This window comes from Diceros bicornis, chromosome 7 (assembly GCF_020826845.1).
Source record: "Diceros bicornis minor isolate mBicDic1 chromosome 7, mDicBic1.mat.cur, whole genome shotgun sequence".
In the NCBI taxonomy this organism is placed as follows: Eukaryota; Metazoa; Chordata; class Mammalia; order Perissodactyla; family Rhinocerotidae; genus Diceros; species Diceros bicornis.
In genome coordinates, this window is record NC_080746.1 from 6,190,250 (window position 1) to 6,210,135 (window position 19,886).

The following is a 19,886-nucleotide window of genomic DNA, read 5'->3' on the forward strand; positions in this document are numbered from 1 at the left end:
ATCTTTTCCCCATTGTATATTCTTGCCTCTTTTGTCATAGACTAGTTGACCGTATATGCGTGAGTTTATTTCTGGGCTCCCTATTCTATTCCATTGATCTGTGTGTCTATTTTTGTGCTGGTACCATACTGTTTTGATTACTTAGCTTTGTGCTGCAGTTTGAAATCAGGGAGCATGACACCTCCAGCTTTATTATTCTGTCTCAAGATTGCTTTGGCTATTCAGGGTCTTTTGTGGTTCCATACAAGTTTTAGGACTAATTTGTTTTAGTTCTGTGAAAAATGCTGTTGATATGATAATAGGGATTGCATTGAATCTGTAGATTGCTTTGGTTAGTATGGACATTTTAACAGTATTAATTATTCCAATCAACGAGCATAGTGTATCTTTCCATTTATTTGTATCATCTTCAGTTTCTTTCATCAGTGTCTTGTAGTTTTCAGTGTACAGGTCTTGCACCTTGGTTAAATTTATTGCTAGGTGTTTTATTTTTTTGCTGTAATTTTAAATGGGATTGTTTTCTTAATTTCTTTTTCTTATAGTTGGTTGTTAGTGTATAGAAATGCAACTTATTTTTTTTTTTCCTGAGGAAGATTCGCCCCTGAGCTAACGTTGGTGGCAGTCTTCCTCTATTTGGTATGTGGATTGCTGCCACAGCGTACTGCCGATGAGTGGTGTAGGTCCGCACCTGGAAGCCGAACCCAGGCCGCTGAAGTGGAGTGTGCTGAACTTGACCACTAGACCATGGGGCAAGCCTCGCAACTGATTGCTGTATATTTATTTTGTATCCTGCAACTTTACTGAATTCATTTATTCTAGTAGTTTTTTGGTGGGGTTTTTAGGGTTTTCTATATATAGCATCATGTCATCTGCAAATAGTGACAGTTTTACTTCTTCCTTTCCAATTTGGATGCCTTTTATTTATTTACTTTGTCTGATTGCTGTAGCTGGGACTTCCAGCACCATGTTGAATAAGAGTGGCTGGAGTGGGAGTGAGTATCCTGATCTTAGAGGAAAAGCTTTTAGCTTTTCACCATTGAGTATGGTGTTAGCTGTGGGTTTGTGATAAAAACCCTCAACAAAGTGGTTATAGAAGGAATATACCTCAATATAATAAAGGCTGTATATGATCTTACCTTCTAATAGGTAAAAACAGATGATAAACAAGCAAATATTTGTTGGTATTAAGCGTTAGAAAGAATAAGGAAGGGTAATGGGACTAGAGTTATGGGAAGGGGCTGTTTTTGATATGGTAGTTGGGCAAGACTTCTCTGATGAGGTAACATTTGAACAGAGACTTAATGAAGGTAGGAAGAGCAAGCCATAAAAATATTGGGTGTTAGCAAGGAAGCATTGCAGGCAGAGGGAGCTTTAGGTACAAAGGCCTTGAGAAAGTAGGGTACATGCCCTGCTCAGGGGACAGCGTGGAGGCCAGTGGGGCTGGAGTAGAGTGAGCGAAAGGGAGACTGGTGGAAGATGAGGCCAGGGGTAGCACAGGACAGATCATGTGGGGCCTTGCAGGCCATTTTTAGGGCCTCAGCTTTTATTCTGAGTGTGGAGGAAGCCGTCAGACTGGGCCACCATCGTCTCCCTCCTGGACAACTGTAGGAGTTTTCCTTCTTTCTCTCTCTCTTCTAGCCGTATCGCTCTCCTACTTTAAACCTTTCAAATTATTTCCATTGCACTTAGGATAAAATCCAAACTCCATGCCATGACCTACAAGTTTCTGTATGGTTTGGTCTCTGCTCACCTTCCTAGGTCATGTCATGCCACTCCTCAGCTGCACCCCACTCTGCTTTAGTCATACAGATGTTTCTTCAAGTTTTGGAACATGCCAAGTTCTTTCTTGCTCAGGGCTTACCTTAGTACATGCTGTTCCTTCTGCCTTTTCCCGAATTTTACTTCTTATTTTTTAAATTCCCATTTACCTTATTTTCCTTCCAGTTTTCATTTTGAAAATTTTAAAACATATAGAAAAGTTGAGAAATAATACAATGAACATCCTTATAACTTTCACGTATATTTATTACCTATAGAACAATTGCCACAGTTGCCTTGGGCCTCATTTTATGTGTTCTTTAGAGATCGCTTTCCCGATTTAACTCTCCTTACTCTTTACAATTGTTTCAAGTTAATTTCCTTATAGTGCTTGGGAGAGCTGAATATTATTTGTTTAGCTGTTCATTTTCTGTCTTTCCCATTGGACCGTAGGCTCCACATAAACATAGATTATCCCCCCGCACCCCTCCCCTGCCCCGTATTCCAGTTGCTGCAGAGTTTACCACATTCTAAGTATGCATTAAATATTTGTTGACTGATGTATATTTAGTTGTATCTCTGTTCTTTTAAGATGGACACTTTAACCCTGAGGTGGTCAAGTATCGGCAGCTATGCTTCAAGTCACAGTACAAGCGATACCTCAGCTCTCAGCAGCAGTATTTCCATCGGCTGCTGAAGCAGATTCTGGCTTCCCGGAGTGTAAGTAATGCTGGGAACTGGATATAAAACATGGGCAGTGAACTCACAGGTTTCATGACTTCAAGAAGTGGTTCAGGTACAAAATACAAAAGATACCACTAAGAAAAAAGTGCTGCAATTAAGCTATGACGTGATTAAGCTATATCATCCTTTCTTATGCTCGATTTTAAGATGGACCCTGATTTCAGAGATGTTAAAACATGGAAAAAAAAGATACCTCTTTAAAATTGTTGAAATATTTTAGCTTTAGCATTTACTAAGATAAGCAGATGGCTTTCAGATCCATCATGAGTTATGAAAGAGAACTGGGTGGTTCTGGAATTGATGTTCGAGAGCACATGAGGCCTCCTGACGGATGTGTAGTGCACCGAGCTTAGTGGCTCTGCATCTGGACCTGCCTGGAAATTCTTTGAGGCAAAGTTGTTCTGGCTCTGAGGCGTTCTTTAAGCTTTGGTATGGAAATATTTGGGTGTCAGGTGTAATAAGTATTCAGTCTCAGTGGAGTAGTTCCACAATCAGATGTAGGGTTTTTTGCCATGTAATAATCAATATAGGCCCCTTTTATTTGGACATATCATATGTACATCTTTCTTTGTGCTCTGGAGCGAGGAAATTGAGCTTGTTAAAAATGAAGAGAAGAAAATGTAGACTTGGAGAATGTACCAGGACAAGCTTTGGAGGATGACGTGTACGCCCATCTGGTCTCTTCCTAGGACCTACTGGAGATGGCCCGACGGAGTGGCCCAGCCCTCCCCTTCCGGCAGAAGCGCCCTTCACCGTCCCGCACCCCTGAGGAGCGGGAGTGGCGGACCCAGCAGCGCTACTTGAAAGTCTTGAGGGAGGTGAAGGAGGAGTGTGGTGACACAGCCCTGTCATCTGATGAAGAGGGTGAGTGTCTTTGGGCACTTGGGTGGCTGGGGTGTTAGATTTACACCAGCAGCTTGTTGTTCAGTTGGAGCCAGTGGTAGCCATTTACCTTGAAGCAAAGAAGTCATCCCAGTTGTCTGTCGGGGGGGTGGGTGGTGGGACTCAGAACCCATTGGTCTTTGGGTGCCAAGACATTGCTGTTAGGTTGCCCTGAGTTGAAGCAGCATTTGAGTTTAGATGAGACAAGTGAATCCCTGTGTGGCAGGGCTCTCCACAGTGGGCCTGTCTGGTCCTATTGTGCCACTTGAGAGAACTGCTTTTCCCCCTACAGGAGAGCAGTAGTGGCTGTTGGCCTGCTGCAGTGTGACCCCACCACTGTTGAAGTCTCTCTTCCGGGAAGAGCCGTTTAAGTGACCTAAGTGTGGTCCAGTTCGTCTGGGGAAGGGTCAGAAAGGAATGGTGGAACCCTGGCCTCCATGTTGTTGGCTTAGCCTTGTTGAACCCAAATGGCCACTTACCCAATCTCCCCTATTGGAGTCCACAGCCACGTTGGATTTACAAGAAAAATTTTCTTTTGAAGATCTCAACTCATGGCTTCCGAGCTCTCCAGCGTGTTCTCCTAGCCCTGCGGTGCCCCTGAGGGTGGTGCCCACGCTTTCAACCACGGATATGAAAACTGCAGGTGAGAGCTGAGCTGATGCTGTCGACGTTCTGGGAAATCAGGATGTAGATCTGAGAACTCCCTTAGAGGGAGGTAGGTACTAGATTCCTACCTGCCATGAAAACAAAGCAATGTAGCTGAGAATTAGGAGATTCAGAGAAGTTTTTGTATGATTCCACTTTTTTACAAGTAGGTAGGCCTTCCTTCCTTCCTTCCTTTGTTTTGAAAATTTTCCTTAGGAACGGATCAGCTGGTGTTTTGGGCTAAAGAAAGCAGAATCTTAAAATAGCAATACTTAAGGCACAGGTCAATAATAGAACAAAAGAGGTAACCACAGCCATAGCAATTTCTTAGAATGCCTGTGAAATTAGTGAAGGATTTTTAATTGGGGTAGGAATCAAAGAAGAATGTTAAGATCCTTTAATGTGTTTCAGGAGCAGCTAAGTAACTGAGGTCATTATTACTGACCAATATATAGAAAAGCTGAAGAGTTGATCCTGTGACTGTTTCAAGATTGTTGGTACTTCTAGTACACAGGAGTCAGAAGGGAAACCCAGAGAAATATCTAACTTTTGCATATCACCAGTGATCAGATCTAAATTTGAGCATTATGTTAGTAAATGACCCAGTCCATGTGGTTTGGTTCATTTTCTCTCAGATAAAATAGAACTGGGGGACAGTGACCTGAAGATAATGTTAAAGAAGCACCATGAGAAGCGGAAACATCAACCAGTAAGATTGGGGGGTGGTGTGTGGTCATTAGTGATTTTTCAGTCTAATATCTCTGGATTGGCTATTGTAAGGAAAATACAGGTAATCACTACCTCATTTCTGCTGCTTTTCTTATCATTTTTGGGGGGCAGGATTAGCCAGTGAGGCTGGTTAACCCCAGAGATGTGGGAAGAAGACAAATGCTTTGACTTTATAAGGCATGCTTAACACAGTGTCTGATTTAATGTTCACAACAAGGCTGGTATATGAACCATTATATCCATTTACCCGTGCTCAGAGAGGTTAAGGAGTTTGTCTTCGGCCGTACAGCTGGTAAGTGGCAGAGCCAAGAGTCAGATGCTGTGCTCGTCCCACTTTTTACTGTTTCTTTTGCTCCAGTCCACCGAATCAAGGTAATGCCAGTACAGCGAAGCCAGAGAGCATAGTGGAGGAAGAAAAGGCAGTCCATCTAAGGCAGAGTGGTGGGATGGGAAGAGTCCCACACTGAAAGTCAGAACTGGGTTCTAGCTCTGTCTTTTCCACTTACTATGATATTGGTCAAATCTCTTAACTTCTCTGAACCTCATTTTCAGACTGTAAAATATAATGATACTTAACAAGACTGTTTGAAGAGCACGTAAGACAATGAATGCAAAAGAGCTTTATAAGCTGTAAATGCCATACAATAGAAAGGTTGGAACTGAGTTCTCCTATGCCCCAATATGAAAAGCAATAGTTTTTCTCTCTGTATATTTTTAATTCATTGTGATTTCCTCAAATGCACCTGACGTATAATTGTATCTGTTAGGTTAATTGGCAAAATCACCAGCAGTTTTAGCTCCTTTTTAGGGACCTCCATAACAGATCTCTGAATATCACATCTAGGATCACCCGGACCTTTTGACAGGGGACCTGACTCTCAGTGACATCATGACTCGAGTAAATGCTGGCAGGAAGGGCTCTCTAGCAGGTAAATGACGTCTTTTGTAGGTAGCCATCGTTTGACCATGGTATTAAATTACATGAGCCAGTCTACATGTATCAAAAATAAATGACACCACAGCTGCCTTCTTGCTGATAACCTTTGTTTTGCTGTTGTCCCTTATGGATTTATAGGTGGAAATGAATATAAAATCAATACAACAGATCATTGGCTCTTTAATAAGTTAAAATTAGCCTGTAAATCACTCATTGGGTTTGGTAAAAATAAAACAAAAACACAAAAATGAAATGTCTTATAACTGAGACTTTTCTTTCTTTTACTGGTGGGCCTTAGGAAAATAATATGCAGATATGACCCCTCACTTCCTGATGTAGAAAATGCAGTTCTATGACTTGTGTTGCTTTTCCTTCCCAGCCCTGTATGACTTGGCTGTCCTTAAAAAAAGGGTTAAGGAAAAGGAGGAAAAGAAGAAGAAGAAAATCAGAATGATCAAATCAGAGGCAGAGGATTTGGCTGAGCCCTTAAGCAGTACTGAAGGGATCCCACCTCTCTCACAGGCTCCATCTCCACTGGCAATACCTGCTGTCAAGGAGGAGTAAGTGAGCAACAGATCACTTCTCAAGGGTGAAAGGTTAAGCTGAGGGCTGCACCCAGAGCTTGGTGTGAGCTGGTTTGTCTTGAACCTGTAAGCCCTGAGTCCCAGGGGTCCTGCTAGGGAAAGTGTATAGTGGTCCTCTACTGAACTTTTTATGACTGCTGGCAGACTTGGGGCATCTAAACCAATCTAGGGATGTGTTCTTGGTATTTTTGGTTGTTCTTATGTTTTTCTTCCCTCGTTAGGCCTCTGGAAGATCTCAAGCCTTGCCTTGGAATCAATGAAATATCTTCCAGCTTCTTCTCTCTTCTGTTAGAAATCTTGCTGCTGGAGGGGCAGGCTAGCCTTCCTATGGTAAGAGTTTTGGAAAAGTCAGATGTATGTCAAAGTTTTCAAATTGTAGAAATCTTTAATGGCTTGAGAAGCAGAACTCTGGGTTCCTTTCACAGCTCTGCAGCTGGCTTGCTCTGTGACTTGGGAAAATTGGACAAATATACCCAGCTTTCTCTGGCACAGCCATGGAATTTCTGGCGTAGGATAGAAATCTGACCGGGTTCTGCCTTTACTTTCCCTCAGCTGGAGGAGCGAGTTTTGGATTGGCAGTCATCTCCAGCCAGCTCCCTTAATAGCTGGTTCTCTGCGGCCCCCAACTGGGCAGAGTTGGTGTTACCAGCCCTGCAGTATCTTGCTGGAGAAAGCCGTGGTAAGGTACTTTTTCTGTAGGATCAGTGTTTATTTTCCTCCTTCATCAAATTCATTCTCATAGTAAACTGCAGCTTTACTGATTCAATTCAATATGGCTCTACATAATGCCGTTCCTTGGAGGTCTCTGCTACCCTGATACACTGTGAAACATTCAAGTTATTGCAGAGCTCAGGGATGTCAATTATTCTGAGTTGAGCACTCTCTCCCATCTGTGTGGCTTGTTTACGTGATCTCTTTCTTGCAGCTGTACCTTCCAGTTTCTCTCCATTTGTTGAATTCAAAGAGAAGACCCAGCAGTGGAAATTGCTTGGTATGTAATTCATATTACCTACCCGTGACAGGGTGTTCATTCTCTCATTTCCTCCCCTAAGCTGCTTTGCCTTCCAGTCAGTACAGTCCAGTAGAATGTTGAAAAAGGCATTATTAAACCTTAGTTTGCTCAGTAAAAGAATCCTTCAGGGCCCCTTTGGTACATTCAAGGCCTGAGTTTCACCCCACATTGGATTTTGGCTCCTCACAGCTGAGGTGGAATAGCTCTTCTGTTATGATGCACTCTGGGGCGGCTAACTTTAAATCTGCAGGGGTCTTTTACAATAACATCAACATTTATGTTAACCACACCTATGGTTTTAGATTAATTTGTGGTAATATAATTATTTTTCTTTCCACAAAATGGGCTTTGCTATTGAGGATGATGTGCAACCAGATGTTGGATAGCCCCGAATGAACTCTTTTTAAGGAACAGAATCCTTATTTTTGTTTTAAATTTATAAATTCCTGCTTACCGTGTAAGTTGTAGTAATGTTCACCTGAAGTTACTTGGTGACCATTGCCTGGTGATGGTGCTGAGAGGAAGATTCAGTGTTGATTTCCTATTGGAATTCACAAATCTTTCTCTTTACTCTCTCAAGTGGTCTGTGAAGAGATATATGGAGAGAAGGTTGTGAAGGCAGTAGAGTCGTTCATTCCTTGTAACATTTATTGTAAGGAATAATAATATTCCTACGTGTCAGGTGCTGTTAGATGCTGGGGGATATAATGGTTTGCAAGTTAGTCCCCGTCATGGGGTGTAAGGTTTGTTTGGGGAACAAATATTCATTCAAATGAAATAACAAACTTATACATTCTGTAAGGGAAAAGTACCAGGAAGGATGGAAGTTTATAATGAGTCATTGGTGTAGTCTGTGGAGTCAAGGAGAACTTTCCTGAGGAAGGAACATTTGAGCAGAGATATTAATGATGACTAGGAAGGAGTAAGGCAGATGGAGAGGAAGAGCGTTCTAGGTGGACAAAGGTGTCTGGGTCAGTGGTGCCAGGGAAGATTCAATTCAAAAAGATCACAGAGATGGTGATAATCTGCACCTGGGCAGAGAGACTGGAAGCCAAAGGCATAGGGAGAAAGTGTTAAGTGAGGAGAAAAGAGGGCCTAGGACTAAGCCTTGAGAAATTCCAAGGTAGAGGAGGTGGAGTGGGAGAGCACATGGAGAGGAAGTGACTGCAGAGTTAGGAGGAAACCATGAGAGGGCTGAATCTTGGAAGCCAGGGAATGAGAGAGTCAAGAAGCGGGGAGTGGGCATTAGTCTTGATTGCTACTAAAAGGTTCAGCAAGATAAAATGACTGGATTTATGAACATGGAAGAAATGAAGCGTTTCTTGTAAGAGTGATTCCTTATTGGAGTGACAAGAGTTAAGGGCAGTGGTGAGCTGAAGGCAGCTCATAGCTGACTGTGTAGCTCTTTTGACTCTGTCAGGCTGGTGGCTTGAAATCAGCCATGGTGGAATACTTCTGCCAAAGGTGGCAAAACATAGGACCAGAGAATAAGTATTTTAAGCTTGTGGGCTAGGTGCTTTCTGTTATAACTACTCAACTCTGCTATTGTGGTGGAAAGCAGCCAGAGACAGTATGTACATGAATGGGCATGGCTGTGTTCCCATAAAGCTTTGTTTACACAAACAGGAGCCAGTTTGCTGACCCTTCAGGTACACGATGGAAATCTGCAAATGCTGCCCATCAGGGCCCCCTTTCCTGCAGCCAGTTAAACATTTGCACACCACTGATTAAAGAGACAGTGGGTCTCTACAATGCTTTATAGAGATGTAGCAGGGGAGGGAAGGGTAGTAAGGGGGATGTGTGGTTAAGAGAGGCATTTTTTTAAATGAGAGAAACATGGAGTGAGGTTAAGTGTTGATGGGCGGGGCACAATGGAGAGAAGGAGGTTGAAAGTATAGGAGAGAAGGAAGAATTCACCATATAAATTCCTGAGAAGAGGGACGGGATTGGCCTTGGATGGCAGGATGCAGCGCATTTTTTGTAGGAGGAAATAGTGGATACACAACAATAGGCTTGTAGATTTTATTGTGGGAAGTTTGAGGGAGTTTGGTCTGATGGCTTTTCTGTGTCAAGTAGGAGGTGAGAGAGGTGAGGTGTCTGTTGTGAGTGAGAAGGGAGGTTGAGAAGTGTGGGGAAATAGTTATGGAGTGTGGGAAACCAGCTTGGCTGGAGACGACACTAGATTGCTGGGCAGTGTTGAGGGCCAGGGAGGCTGCTCTTCTTTCATTTAAGGTGGTGGTCTTTGCCTTTTTGTGTGTTTTTCCTCTGGCAGCCCTCAGCTGTCTGAGTTGAAGCATGGAGAACGTGGATAGTTTAGAAGTTGAGTTTTGCTAGATTGGAATGATGCAAAGATAGAAGAGCAGAGGTATTAGGTATTACTGTCTTGGTAAGAGTGTCATTGAAATGATGGACATAGACTCTGAACTGAATATGGAGAGAGGTGTGAAGGAAGGGGGCCAGTGGGGCTGGAGAAGTGGAGGTGTCAGTGGACTAGCAGTCCTTCTGAGTCAAAGTAACGTTTTGGTAGGAGTAGTTAAACAGGCAGGGAAGAGCCTCGGTGATTGTGGTCAGGGAGCAGAACGTGTCGATTAGTGTAAAGGTTCTTAGTCTTGGCTGTGTACTGTAGTCAGTTGGGGGAACTTTAAAAAAATACTGATAGGGCCAGCCCAGTGGTGTAGTGGTTGAGTTTGTGCACTCCACTTCGGTGGCCTGGGGTTTCTGGGTTCAGGTCCCGGGTGCACACCTACACTGCTCATCAAGCCATGCTGTGGTGGTGTCTCACATACAAAATGGAGGAATATTGGCACAAATGTTAGCTCAGGGACAATCTTCCTCAAGCAAAAAGAGGAAGATTGGCAACAGATGTTAGCTCAGGGCCAATCTTCCTCACCAAAATAAATAAATAAATAAAAATACTGATGCCTAGGCCTTACCTACAGAGGTTCTGATTGTTTGGGTGGGGCCAAGCCTTGGTATTTTTAAAAGTTCCCAGGTGATTCTTATGTGTAGCCAGGGTTGAGAAACATTGGATTAGGCATTTTGCAGGTGGAGCAGTTTTAGGTAATGACCAAGTGCAGTTGTGATAGTGGGAGTGAATGGCTAGGGTGGAATGGAGGGAGGTCACTGAGGTCACAGAACTGAGGGTGGGGATGTTGGATGGACCATCCATATGCATGTGGCAGTTAACCCAGCATGATGGCAGGAAGTGGACAGTGAGGAGCCAGGTGGGCCGGCACTCCGTGAGGAGTGAGGAGTTAAGTAGCTGTGAGGAGGGTGGCAGGCAACAGGATGGGTGCAGGTGGATAGTAGGAGCCTTAGGGATCAGGCTTTTGTTTTATTTTCATTTTCCGGAAGAGCTGGGGAGAAAGGGACTCAACTCTGAAGGACATGGTTGTGAGAGAATAAGTAGCCAGCATACCATAAGGTAGAAGGATTGGGGAGAACCAGATTGCACACCAAACGAGGAGTGGAGGGAGAGTTATGAGAAGAGGAGTAGGCTGTAGGAGAATTTACTGGTTATGAAGTAGCGTTTCTAGAAGGCAGAGTGGGAGTAAGAGTTGTCGTCTAAGGATAAGAAAGTTCAGAGCTTTCTGGGGATGGTGGTATTGTGCATTGAGTACAAGTCCTCGTGGGTGTCATCTCAGCAACCTTTGAGAATGGTAGGCCCTGGAGGGCTGCATTCTTCACACAAGCAGACCTGAATGATGGTCCCTGTGGCTTTTAGTCTGGGCAGGAGACATAGGTACCATCATGTGGTAAGTGCTACGGTAGGAGTCTGAACAAAGTGATGGGGAGGAGGGCACAGAGGGAAAGTGCTCATCTCTTTCTAGGCAAGTCAAGAGGAGTCAGTTTGTTTCCTGCCTTGGGGCCTTCTTATTGCTGTGCCAGTGTGTAGAATGCCTTTGTGCCCCAACTAGCCAGAAGCAGCCTTTTCTGAGCCCGCAAGGAAAGGATAACATCCCTAGGGTAAACTTTCGTAACATCCTTTGTGACACCTACTACTTTTAGATTTTACTTAATGTATGCTCTTTCCTCACTTGACTGTGAGCTCCATCAGGACAGAGACTGAATTCATTGAATAACCCTAGCCTAGCCTGCAGTGTCTGGCACACAGTAGCTACTTGGCAAATACCTGTTGGAATGAGTGATTTCGTTAGGGGACATCCAAGAGTGGTGGTCCAGGCAGACAGTGAATGGACGGGCAGTACAGGCTGAGGGGACAGTATGTGCAAAGGACCTTGCTCCAGGTCCTGATAGCTTCTCTCTCTGGCATAGAAACAGCAAGTAAGGAGAAAGTGGGATTCTGAGTAACACCTTAGATAGTTTTATTACTTGTTGCCTTTTTGTTCTTCTAATAGGCCAGTCCCAAGATAATGAAAAGGAATTAGCTGCACTCTTCCAGCTGTGGCTAGAAACCAAAGACCAGGCCTTCTGTAAGGTATGGTTTTTAAGAAATATAGATCTTTCTTACTGGGTTTCTAGAGCCCTTAGTTTTGTCAGAATTCTTTAGTCCATTTACCTGTTAATGTTTTCCTTTTCTACAGCAAGAAAATGAAGATAGCTCAGATGCCACAACACCTATTCCTCGGGTGTGAGTATGACACTCTAACGGTGGGTGGTGTCCGTGAACCCGTAGTTGAAGGTACTGCGTGGTTCTGCGGACGTACCTTATGTATGTGTGTTAGAGCTGTAATGGACTTCAGAGACCCCTGGGGTCCACTGATTCTTACCTGCCCCTACAAACCTCAGGAGGACAGCACACTCACATCAGTGAGAGTGGCTCCCTGAGGACAGCTTCTGAATTGGGGAGGGGATTGCATAGTGGAGTGTCTGAGGGGGATGTGATCTACCTTGTGGGTGGGCATACTTTATTCCCTAAATTTCCCTTCTTCAGTTTCCATTTGAGAATGATTCATCTAATCCGTCTTCCTCATTTTACCTATAAAGAAATTGAGGTATGAGGTTAAGTGACTTGCTGAAATTTAGTAATAACAGGACTAGTAATACCAGGCTAGAATGTAGGTCTCTGACCTCTAGTCCTGAGCTCTTTATATCATGTCATCTCATGTGACTCTTTCCAGTCTGGGAAAAAAACCTCTTTCTCACCCAGCTTTGTGGAGGTATAATTGACATGTGTAAGTTTAAGGTGTCCAGTGTGTTGATTTGATACACACCACAATGAGGTTAGTTAACACATCCATCATCTCACATAATTACCGACTTTTTTTTTGTGTTGAGAACATTTAAGATCTTTCTTAGCAACTTTCAAGTTTATAAAACAGTATTAACTGTAGTCACCAAGCTGTACATTAGATCCCCAGAACTTATTCATCTTATAATTGGAATTTTGTACCCCATTACCGACATCTCCTCATCTCCACCATTGACCAGTCCCTGGTAACTACGTACTCTTGTTTCTGTGAGTTTGGCTTGTTTTAGATTCCACATATATGTGAGATCATACAGTATACAGTCATTTTACAGTATACAGTCATATAGTTATATGTTATACATCATACGATATACAGTCAATATATAATCACACAGTCATTCTTTGACTTATTTCACTTAGCATAATGCCCTCAAGGTTCATCCATGTTGTAAATGGCAGGATTGCCTTCTATTTAATGGCTGAATAATATTCTGTTGTATGTATATATACCACGTCTTCTTTATCCATTCATCCGTTGATGGACACTTAGGTTGTTTCCGTGTCTTGGCTATTGTGAATAATGCTGTGATGAACATAGGAGTACAGATGTCTCTTCGAGGTAGTGATTTCATTTGCTTTGACAATATGCGTGTAAGTAGGATTGCTGGATCATATGTAGTTCTATTTTTAATTTTTTGAGGAACTTCCCTATGCTTTCCATAGTGGCCACACCAGTTTACATTCTCACCAACAGTGCACAAGAGTTCCCTTTTCTCTACATCCTTGCTAGCACTTATTTCTTGTCTTTTTGGTAATAGCTATTCTAACAGGTGTGAGGTGATATTGTATTGTGGCTTTGATTTGCATTTCCCTGATGATTAGTGATGTGGAGCATCTTTTCATTTGTGTGTTAGCTATTTGTATGTCTTCTTTAGAAAAATGTCTGTTCAGGTCCTTTACCCATTTTTTAATTGGATTATTTTTTTGCTGTTGAGTTGTATGAGTTCCTTAAATATTTCGGATATTAACCCCTTATCAGTTTATGATTTGCCAATATTTCCTCCCATTTGGTAGATTGCCTTTTCATTTTGTTGATGGTTTCCTCTGCTATGCGGAAGCTTTTGTTTGATGTAGTCCCACTTGTTTATTTCTGCTTTTGTTGCTTGTACTGTGGTGTCATATCCAATAAATCATTGCCAAAACCAATGTCAAGGAACTTTTTCCCTATGTTTTCTTCTAGGAGGTTTCCAGTTTTGGGTCTTACGTATAAGTCTTTAATCCATTTCAAGTTAATTTTTGTGAGGATGTAAGATAGGGGGGTCCAACTGCATTCTTTTGCACGTGGATATCCAGTTTTCCCAAAACCATTTATTGAAGAGACTATCCTTTCCCTATTGAGCATTGGCTCCATTGTCAAAATATTTGTTGACCATATATGCGATCGTTTATTTCTGGGCTCTTGATTCTGTTCCATTGGTTTATGTATCTATTTTTATGCTAGTACCATACCATTTTGATTGCTGTAACTTTGTAATAAAGTTTGAAATCAGCAAGTGTGATGCTTCCAGCTTTGTTCTTCTTTCTCAAGATTGGTTTGGGTATTTGGGGTCATTTATGGGTTCATACAAATTTTAGGATTTTTTTTTCTTTTTTTTTTTTTTGTGAGGAAGATCAGCCCTGAGCTAACATCCACGCCAATCCTCCTCTTTTTGCTGAGGAAGACTGGCCCTAGGCTAACATCTGTGCCCATCTTCCTCTACTTTACATGGGACGCTGCCACAGCATGGCCTGGTAAGCGGTGTATCAGTGCGCGCCCGGGATCCGAACCTAGGCCGCCAGCAGCGGAGTGCACACACTTAACTGCTACGCCACGGGGCCGGCCCTAGGATTTTTTTTTTCTATTTCTCCGAAAAATGCCATTGGAATTTTGATAGGAATTACATTGAATCTATAGGTGACTTTGAGTAATATGGACATTTTAACAATATTTTTCCAATCCATGAATATAGAGTCTTTCCAATAATTTGTATCTTCTTCAGTTTTTTAATCTAAGTATTGTAGTTTTCAGTGTACAGATCTTTCACCTCCTTGAATAAATTTATTCCTAAGTATTTTATTGCTTCTAATGCCATAGTTCTTTACTTAGGTTCCTGAACACCCGCACAGAGGGGCGAACTTGAATGTGGCAGAACTATTGCCTTACGCAATAGGGGGGTGTGGAACTCAATTTCTTGGTACTTTCCCTAGAAAACAGAAAAACTGCCCTTGTCATCTTACAAATTTGAAGTCCTTTGTTCCTCTAAGGCTGAGTGTTTTGTTGCCATTGGATTGGGCTTACTTAGCAACAATACTGAAACAGGTAAAAATGTCAGCCTCTTTCCCATCTACATAATACCTTTCTGGATTTCTAAGAATCAAGTAATTTTGGAAATACCAACAGGAGTTACTTGGTAGGATCTGGAAAGTGGACTTCTGACCTTTACAAGAATAGGGTACTAATGAAGGGGCATTTTTTCATGTTGCAAAGGGAATGGTTTGGTGTTGGAGAAGGGGTAATGGATACAAAATTCTTTATGTTCCAGAAGAACTGACTATGTGGTGCGTCCCAGCACAGGGGAGGAGAAACGAGTTTTCCAGGAGCAGGTAAGAAATAGCTAGAACCCAGTGTAAATCTCCGCACGTGTGAGGCCGTAGACTCCTTGAATCCAAATTCTTGGAGGAAACACACACCCTTAACCGTAGATATTCTGTTGGTTGGGATTGTTTGTTGGGAGTGGAAATGGTGTGAGGAAAGGGAATGAGAAATGTTTTGATGACCTTTTCTTCCAGATAGCAAAATACGTTTCTATTTACCTCCTTGTCCCTTGGCTAGTGACTAGGGCTTTGGGGGCCATCTTTTTCCCATTGCGGTTGACTCAGTTTACCTAGTGGAATATTCTGCTTCCTTCTTGTTTTACTTTCTCCAGGTCAATCCCTTATTGTATAGGAGCTCTAGAAAGAACCCACTAATTCTGACTTAGGAGCCTTGTCCCTTTTCTCTTGATAGGAGCGTTACAGATACAGTCAACCCCATAAGGCGTTCACCTTTCGCATGCATGGCTTTGAGTCTGTGGTGGGGCCTGTGAAGGGTGTGTTTGACAAGGAAACCTCACTCAACAAGGCTCGGGAGCACTCCCTGCTGCGCTCTGACCGGCCTGCCTATGTCACCATCCTGTCTCTCGGTAGGTGCCTTCTATCTGTTGTCAGGGATCCCTTTTTCTCTCTCGTGTGTACTTCCTCCCCTCTCCTCTGCCCTGCCTGCCGCCCCCCCCCACCCCTGCCCGCCCTGATGAAAGGCTTTGAGGGTCAGGTGTAGCTTTAGGAAGCTTTCGAGTTTGGGACACGCAGGAGCATGTTTACCTTCAGAGATTTATGCCAGGAATTGGTGTTTCTTCCCTGAGGTCTGGGCTGACATTTATTTTCATTCAGGACTTGTTCACAGGCCAGCCACATAGCTAGCTTAACTGCAGGAATTTGCTTCCTCCAGAATGTGATTCCTTTAAAGATGAGGTTTTTAACCTTTTTTTGTGCCATGAATCTCTTTGCCAGTCTAGTGAAACTTCTGAACACCTTCTCAGAATTATGTCTTAGATGCACAAAATAAAATGCAAAGAGCTAACAAAAGAAACCAATCATATTGAAAGTTATCAAAATATTAAAACAAATTTATGCTGTAGAAATATATGTGTTTTTATTATGATATTAAATGACAAGATTTAGCAGCGGGTCTTATAACTCATGTTCTTTCCAAATAGTGATGAGTGGAAATGATATTTTGAGTTGTTTGTAGCAGCTGTAATGTGATATGAAAATATCTGATTTCTGTTGCAACATGACAGCACTGCCAATTTATGGTTTGTTACCTTTGTTCATAATTGAAGGAAATGCTTAAATCTCAGTTAAAGATGTAATATTTTTTCCACCTGAGTTCATGGACCCACTGAATTCTAAGGTGTCATGGACCAGTCTTGGCTAAGAGTGTATAGGAAACTGCCCCCAGAGGGCAGTGTCCACCTGATGCTGAGTCTGAGTAAGGGAACCGTAACCTCAGGGAACTCCACCCACCAGGGCAGGTACAGGGACAGTGTTCCTCAGTTGAGGCCCTCCTTGACTCTTGGACTTTCCATTTTCTGGTGTCATCAGTTCGAGATGCCGCGGCTCGGCTGCCTAATGGAGAAGGCACTCGGGCAGAGATCTGTGAATTGCTCAAGGACTCCCAGTTTCTTGCACCAGATGTCACCAGCACTCAGGTAGGATGGGGAAGAGATTATTTTTGTTTTGTTCCAGAAGGGACTTAAGAAAACTTACAAGGAAACATAAAATATAATAACATAAATTTTTAAAAAACAAAGTGAAGAAAAGGAAACAAGCCTGTCTTGAGAAATTCGAACAGTATTAAGATCCGTACTGTCAGTGAAGCACAAAATTTGGCTCTGAGTTTTTCTTCAGCTTCTACTAAAGGTTCGTAGGTCACCATCTCCTTCAGGTGACAATGACTCAGTCTCTCAGGAATCTTACAGGTTTCTCGTTTGGCTGAGTGATAGAGTGAGTCATTGGGAGTGCTGCCACCAGGCTGAGATGTGATCTGTTTATTAGCTGTGTCTTACACCCAGTGATTTTTCTCTGCTGTCTGGGTCTGACTTGTCCCTTATCCCCTTTGTTCTGGCCCTTAGGTGAATACAGTAGTGAGTGGTGCACTGGACCGGCTACATTATGAAAAAGACCCATGTGTGAAATATGACATTGGACGAAAGCTGTGGATCTACCTGCATCGTGACCGGAGCGAGGAAGAGTTTGGTGTGTGAGGCCTCTGGGCTGTGTGTCCAACTAGACAAGGAATGCATCTGACTTTCTGCCCCAATTCCATTATGCTTTTCATTGGCATTCAGGCGGGACGGGATTGTAGAGGCAGGAGTTAGCCCGTCGGTGAGGCCACCAGCGAGGCCTTGCCTCTTAATGAAACTACCCTCCTTACTGCACTGAGGTGAAACTATTGCTTAAGCTTACAACTCTTGTTTACAGAGCGGATTCACCAAGCACAAGCAGCTGCAGCTAAAGCCAGGAAAGCCCTGCAGCAGAAACCCAAGCCTCCATCCAAGGTGGTGAGTGACCTGAGAACACCCGCCTTAGTGGTTTTGGGAATGGTGGCAACTAGGTCTTCCCTTAACTCGGTGCGTCAGGAACCGCAGGGCCGTGCCTGCCTTCAGTGACCTTCGTGAAATCTGCACGTGAATTTCTCTTTATCTTCTGATTATAGAAGTCCGGTAGCAAGGAGAATTCACTGAAGGTCCTCAGCAGCGGCCCTCCTGAGCAGACCCAGATGAGCCTCAGTGACTCCAGCATGCCACCCACCCCAGTCACACCTGTGACCCCCACCACTCCAGCTTTGCCTGCCACTCCTATCTCCCCTCCACTTGTATCATCAGTGAGCAAAAGTGGCCCTACTGCTGTCTCAGAACCAGCTAAATCTAGCTCAGGGTAAGCTCTTCCATTTCTTCTCCAGCTTTCTGCCTCCAAAATCCTTCTGTATGCATGTCTTAAGTAGTCTGCTTTTTGTTTCCCCCTGATTTTCCTCATAGTGTTCTTCTGGTGTCTTCACCAACAATGCCACAGCTAGGAACAATGCTTTCCCCTGCTTCCAGCCAGACTCCACCAAATTCTCAGGCCGCTGCCCGTGTTGTGAGCCACTCTGGCTCGGCTGGACTACCCCAGGTGCGGGTGGTGGCCCAGCCCAGCCTTCCTACTGTTACGCAGCAGTCAGCAGGGCCAACACAGACGCTGCCACAGATGCCGGCAGGACCACAGATTCGGGTTCCAGCCACTGCTGCACAGACCAAAGTCGTGCCCCAGGTAAACAGGGACAGTGGACGCAGAGGTGGTCTGATGGGTCCAACTGGCAGTGTGGGTAAGGACCAAGGAGCCTTAGATTATTGCTACTGGTGATGTTTATCACAACAATGCATTTAATGTTCAAAGCTGGGAAAGCGTTTTTATAAATTGTATTTTATGTGTTGGGAATCAGAACTTCTGCGAAGGTTAGTGATTTACCCGGGGTGGTAATGTCAGGACCCTGCTAGAGGTAGGATGTAAATCCAGACCTGTGATTCCAAATCTCAGGCTCCTTCCAGTGTGCCTCTCGTCTTAGCCATGCACTAACTCGTTGTGTAATTTTAGAGAAGAGTCTTATCTTCTGCCTCAGTTTCCTTTACTGTAAAAGGGGTATAATATTTGTCTTCAGGTAGGAACAAAATGAGATGTTAAATGTGAAAGCATTCTGAAAATTAAGATGTTCTACACAAATCCAAGAACTTGACAGTGTCCATTTTAGAGCACAGGGAGCCTTCAGCACTGTTATATTAGAAGAACTTTTAGAGGAACGCTTCCTGGGTGGTGACATGCTGGAGACTGCTTGGCGTGCTGGTCTGCCTCTTAGTGTCTAATTAAGTTCTTGGCCTCACGCTTTGAACTAGACAGTAATGGCCACTGTTCCAGTCAAAGCTCAGACCCCAGCGGCCACTGTGCAGCGGCCTGGACCCGGGCAGACGGGGCTCACGGTGACAAGTCTCCCTGCTACAGCCAGCCCTGCAAGCAAGCCGGCCACGAGTTCTCCTGGTGGCTCTGCCCCGAGTGCTTCCACAGCTGCTGTCATTCAGAATGTCACAGGACAGAACATCATCAAGCAGGTAGGCAGACGTCTCTCTGGGTGGATCTGACTCCCTCATCCTAAAGCAAAGGATGGTTGGAGATCTTAGTGATTTGTGATCTTGTGATCTTGATCTTTAGTTCATAGGTATTTCAAGTGTGAGTTCCCACCGAGGGCAGTGCAAGCTTTGTAGATGCTGAAGAGATCTGTTTTGTTTCTTTCCATATAATTCAGCATTTAGTAGCTGAGTTTCTGGATTTGGAGTAGACTCTGAATTTAGTTAAAATCCTAGTTTACCACTAGTAAAAGTAGAATATATTTATACTTTCTTGGTTATGAATATGGAAGTGTAACCATTGAACTTCAAAGAATTTTTAGGCAAAATAGCAACTAATACTGATAGGAGTGCTTAATATGTGCCTGCACTCTGCTGTTAAACATTTTATAGATATTAAATAACTTAATCCTCATAATACCGTAGGGTAGGCACTTTTGTTATCCCCATTTTACAGATGAAGAAATAGAACCATGTAATGATAAAGGAATGTTATTTTTTTTCATGAAACAAATATTTACTGAGTGCTTCTTGTGGGCCAGCCACTGTTCAGAGCATTGGGGATTTAGCGGTATGTTACACAGACTAAGTCCCTGCCCTTGTGGAGCTCAGATTCTCATAGAGCTTGGGACAAACAACTACTTCAGGGTCGGGTACAATAAGGGCTATGAGAATCAGTCAGTGGGAAGGGGCAGAGAGTGGTTTT

The 19,886-nt window shown here is 43.4% G+C and overlaps 1 protein-coding gene across 5 annotated transcripts in view; it reads left to right on the forward strand.

Moving 5' to 3' along the window:
* The window catches only part of NFRKB (nuclear factor related to kappaB binding protein), a 37,263-nt gene that overhangs the window by 9,766 nt on the left and 7,611 nt on the right, over positions 1–19,886 (forward strand). For 3 of the 5 annotated variants that reach the window (XM_058544813.1, XM_058544812.1, XM_058544814.1), the window contains 19 exons: positions 2,351–2,478; positions 3,192–3,366; positions 3,890–4,027; positions 4,665–4,738; positions 5,603–5,687; positions 6,075–6,255; positions 6,501–6,609; positions 6,832–6,958; positions 7,205–7,270; positions 11,650–11,729; positions 11,836–11,882; positions 15,026–15,086; positions 15,490–15,664; positions 16,626–16,732; positions 17,156–17,279; positions 17,505–17,584; positions 17,740–17,960; positions 18,062–18,332; positions 18,953–19,165. In XM_058544813.1, coding sequence (XP_058400796.1) covers positions 2,351–2,478; positions 3,192–3,366; positions 3,890–4,027; positions 4,665–4,738; positions 5,603–5,687; positions 6,075–6,255; positions 6,501–6,609; positions 6,832–6,958; positions 7,205–7,270; positions 11,650–11,729; positions 11,836–11,882; positions 15,026–15,086; positions 15,490–15,664; positions 16,626–16,732; positions 17,156–17,279; positions 17,505–17,584; positions 17,740–17,960; positions 18,062–18,332; positions 18,953–19,165 — 2,462 coding nt within the window. The remainder of the gene's footprint in view (positions 1–2,350; positions 2,479–3,191; positions 3,367–3,889; positions 4,028–4,664; positions 4,739–5,602; positions 5,688–6,074; positions 6,256–6,500; positions 6,610–6,831; positions 6,959–7,204; positions 7,271–11,649; positions 11,730–11,835; positions 11,883–15,025; positions 15,087–15,489; positions 15,665–16,625; positions 16,733–17,155; positions 17,280–17,504; positions 17,585–17,739; positions 17,961–18,061; positions 18,333–18,952; positions 19,166–19,886) is intronic. The other 2 variants (XM_058544815.1, XM_058544816.1) reach the window with 2 other exon arrangements.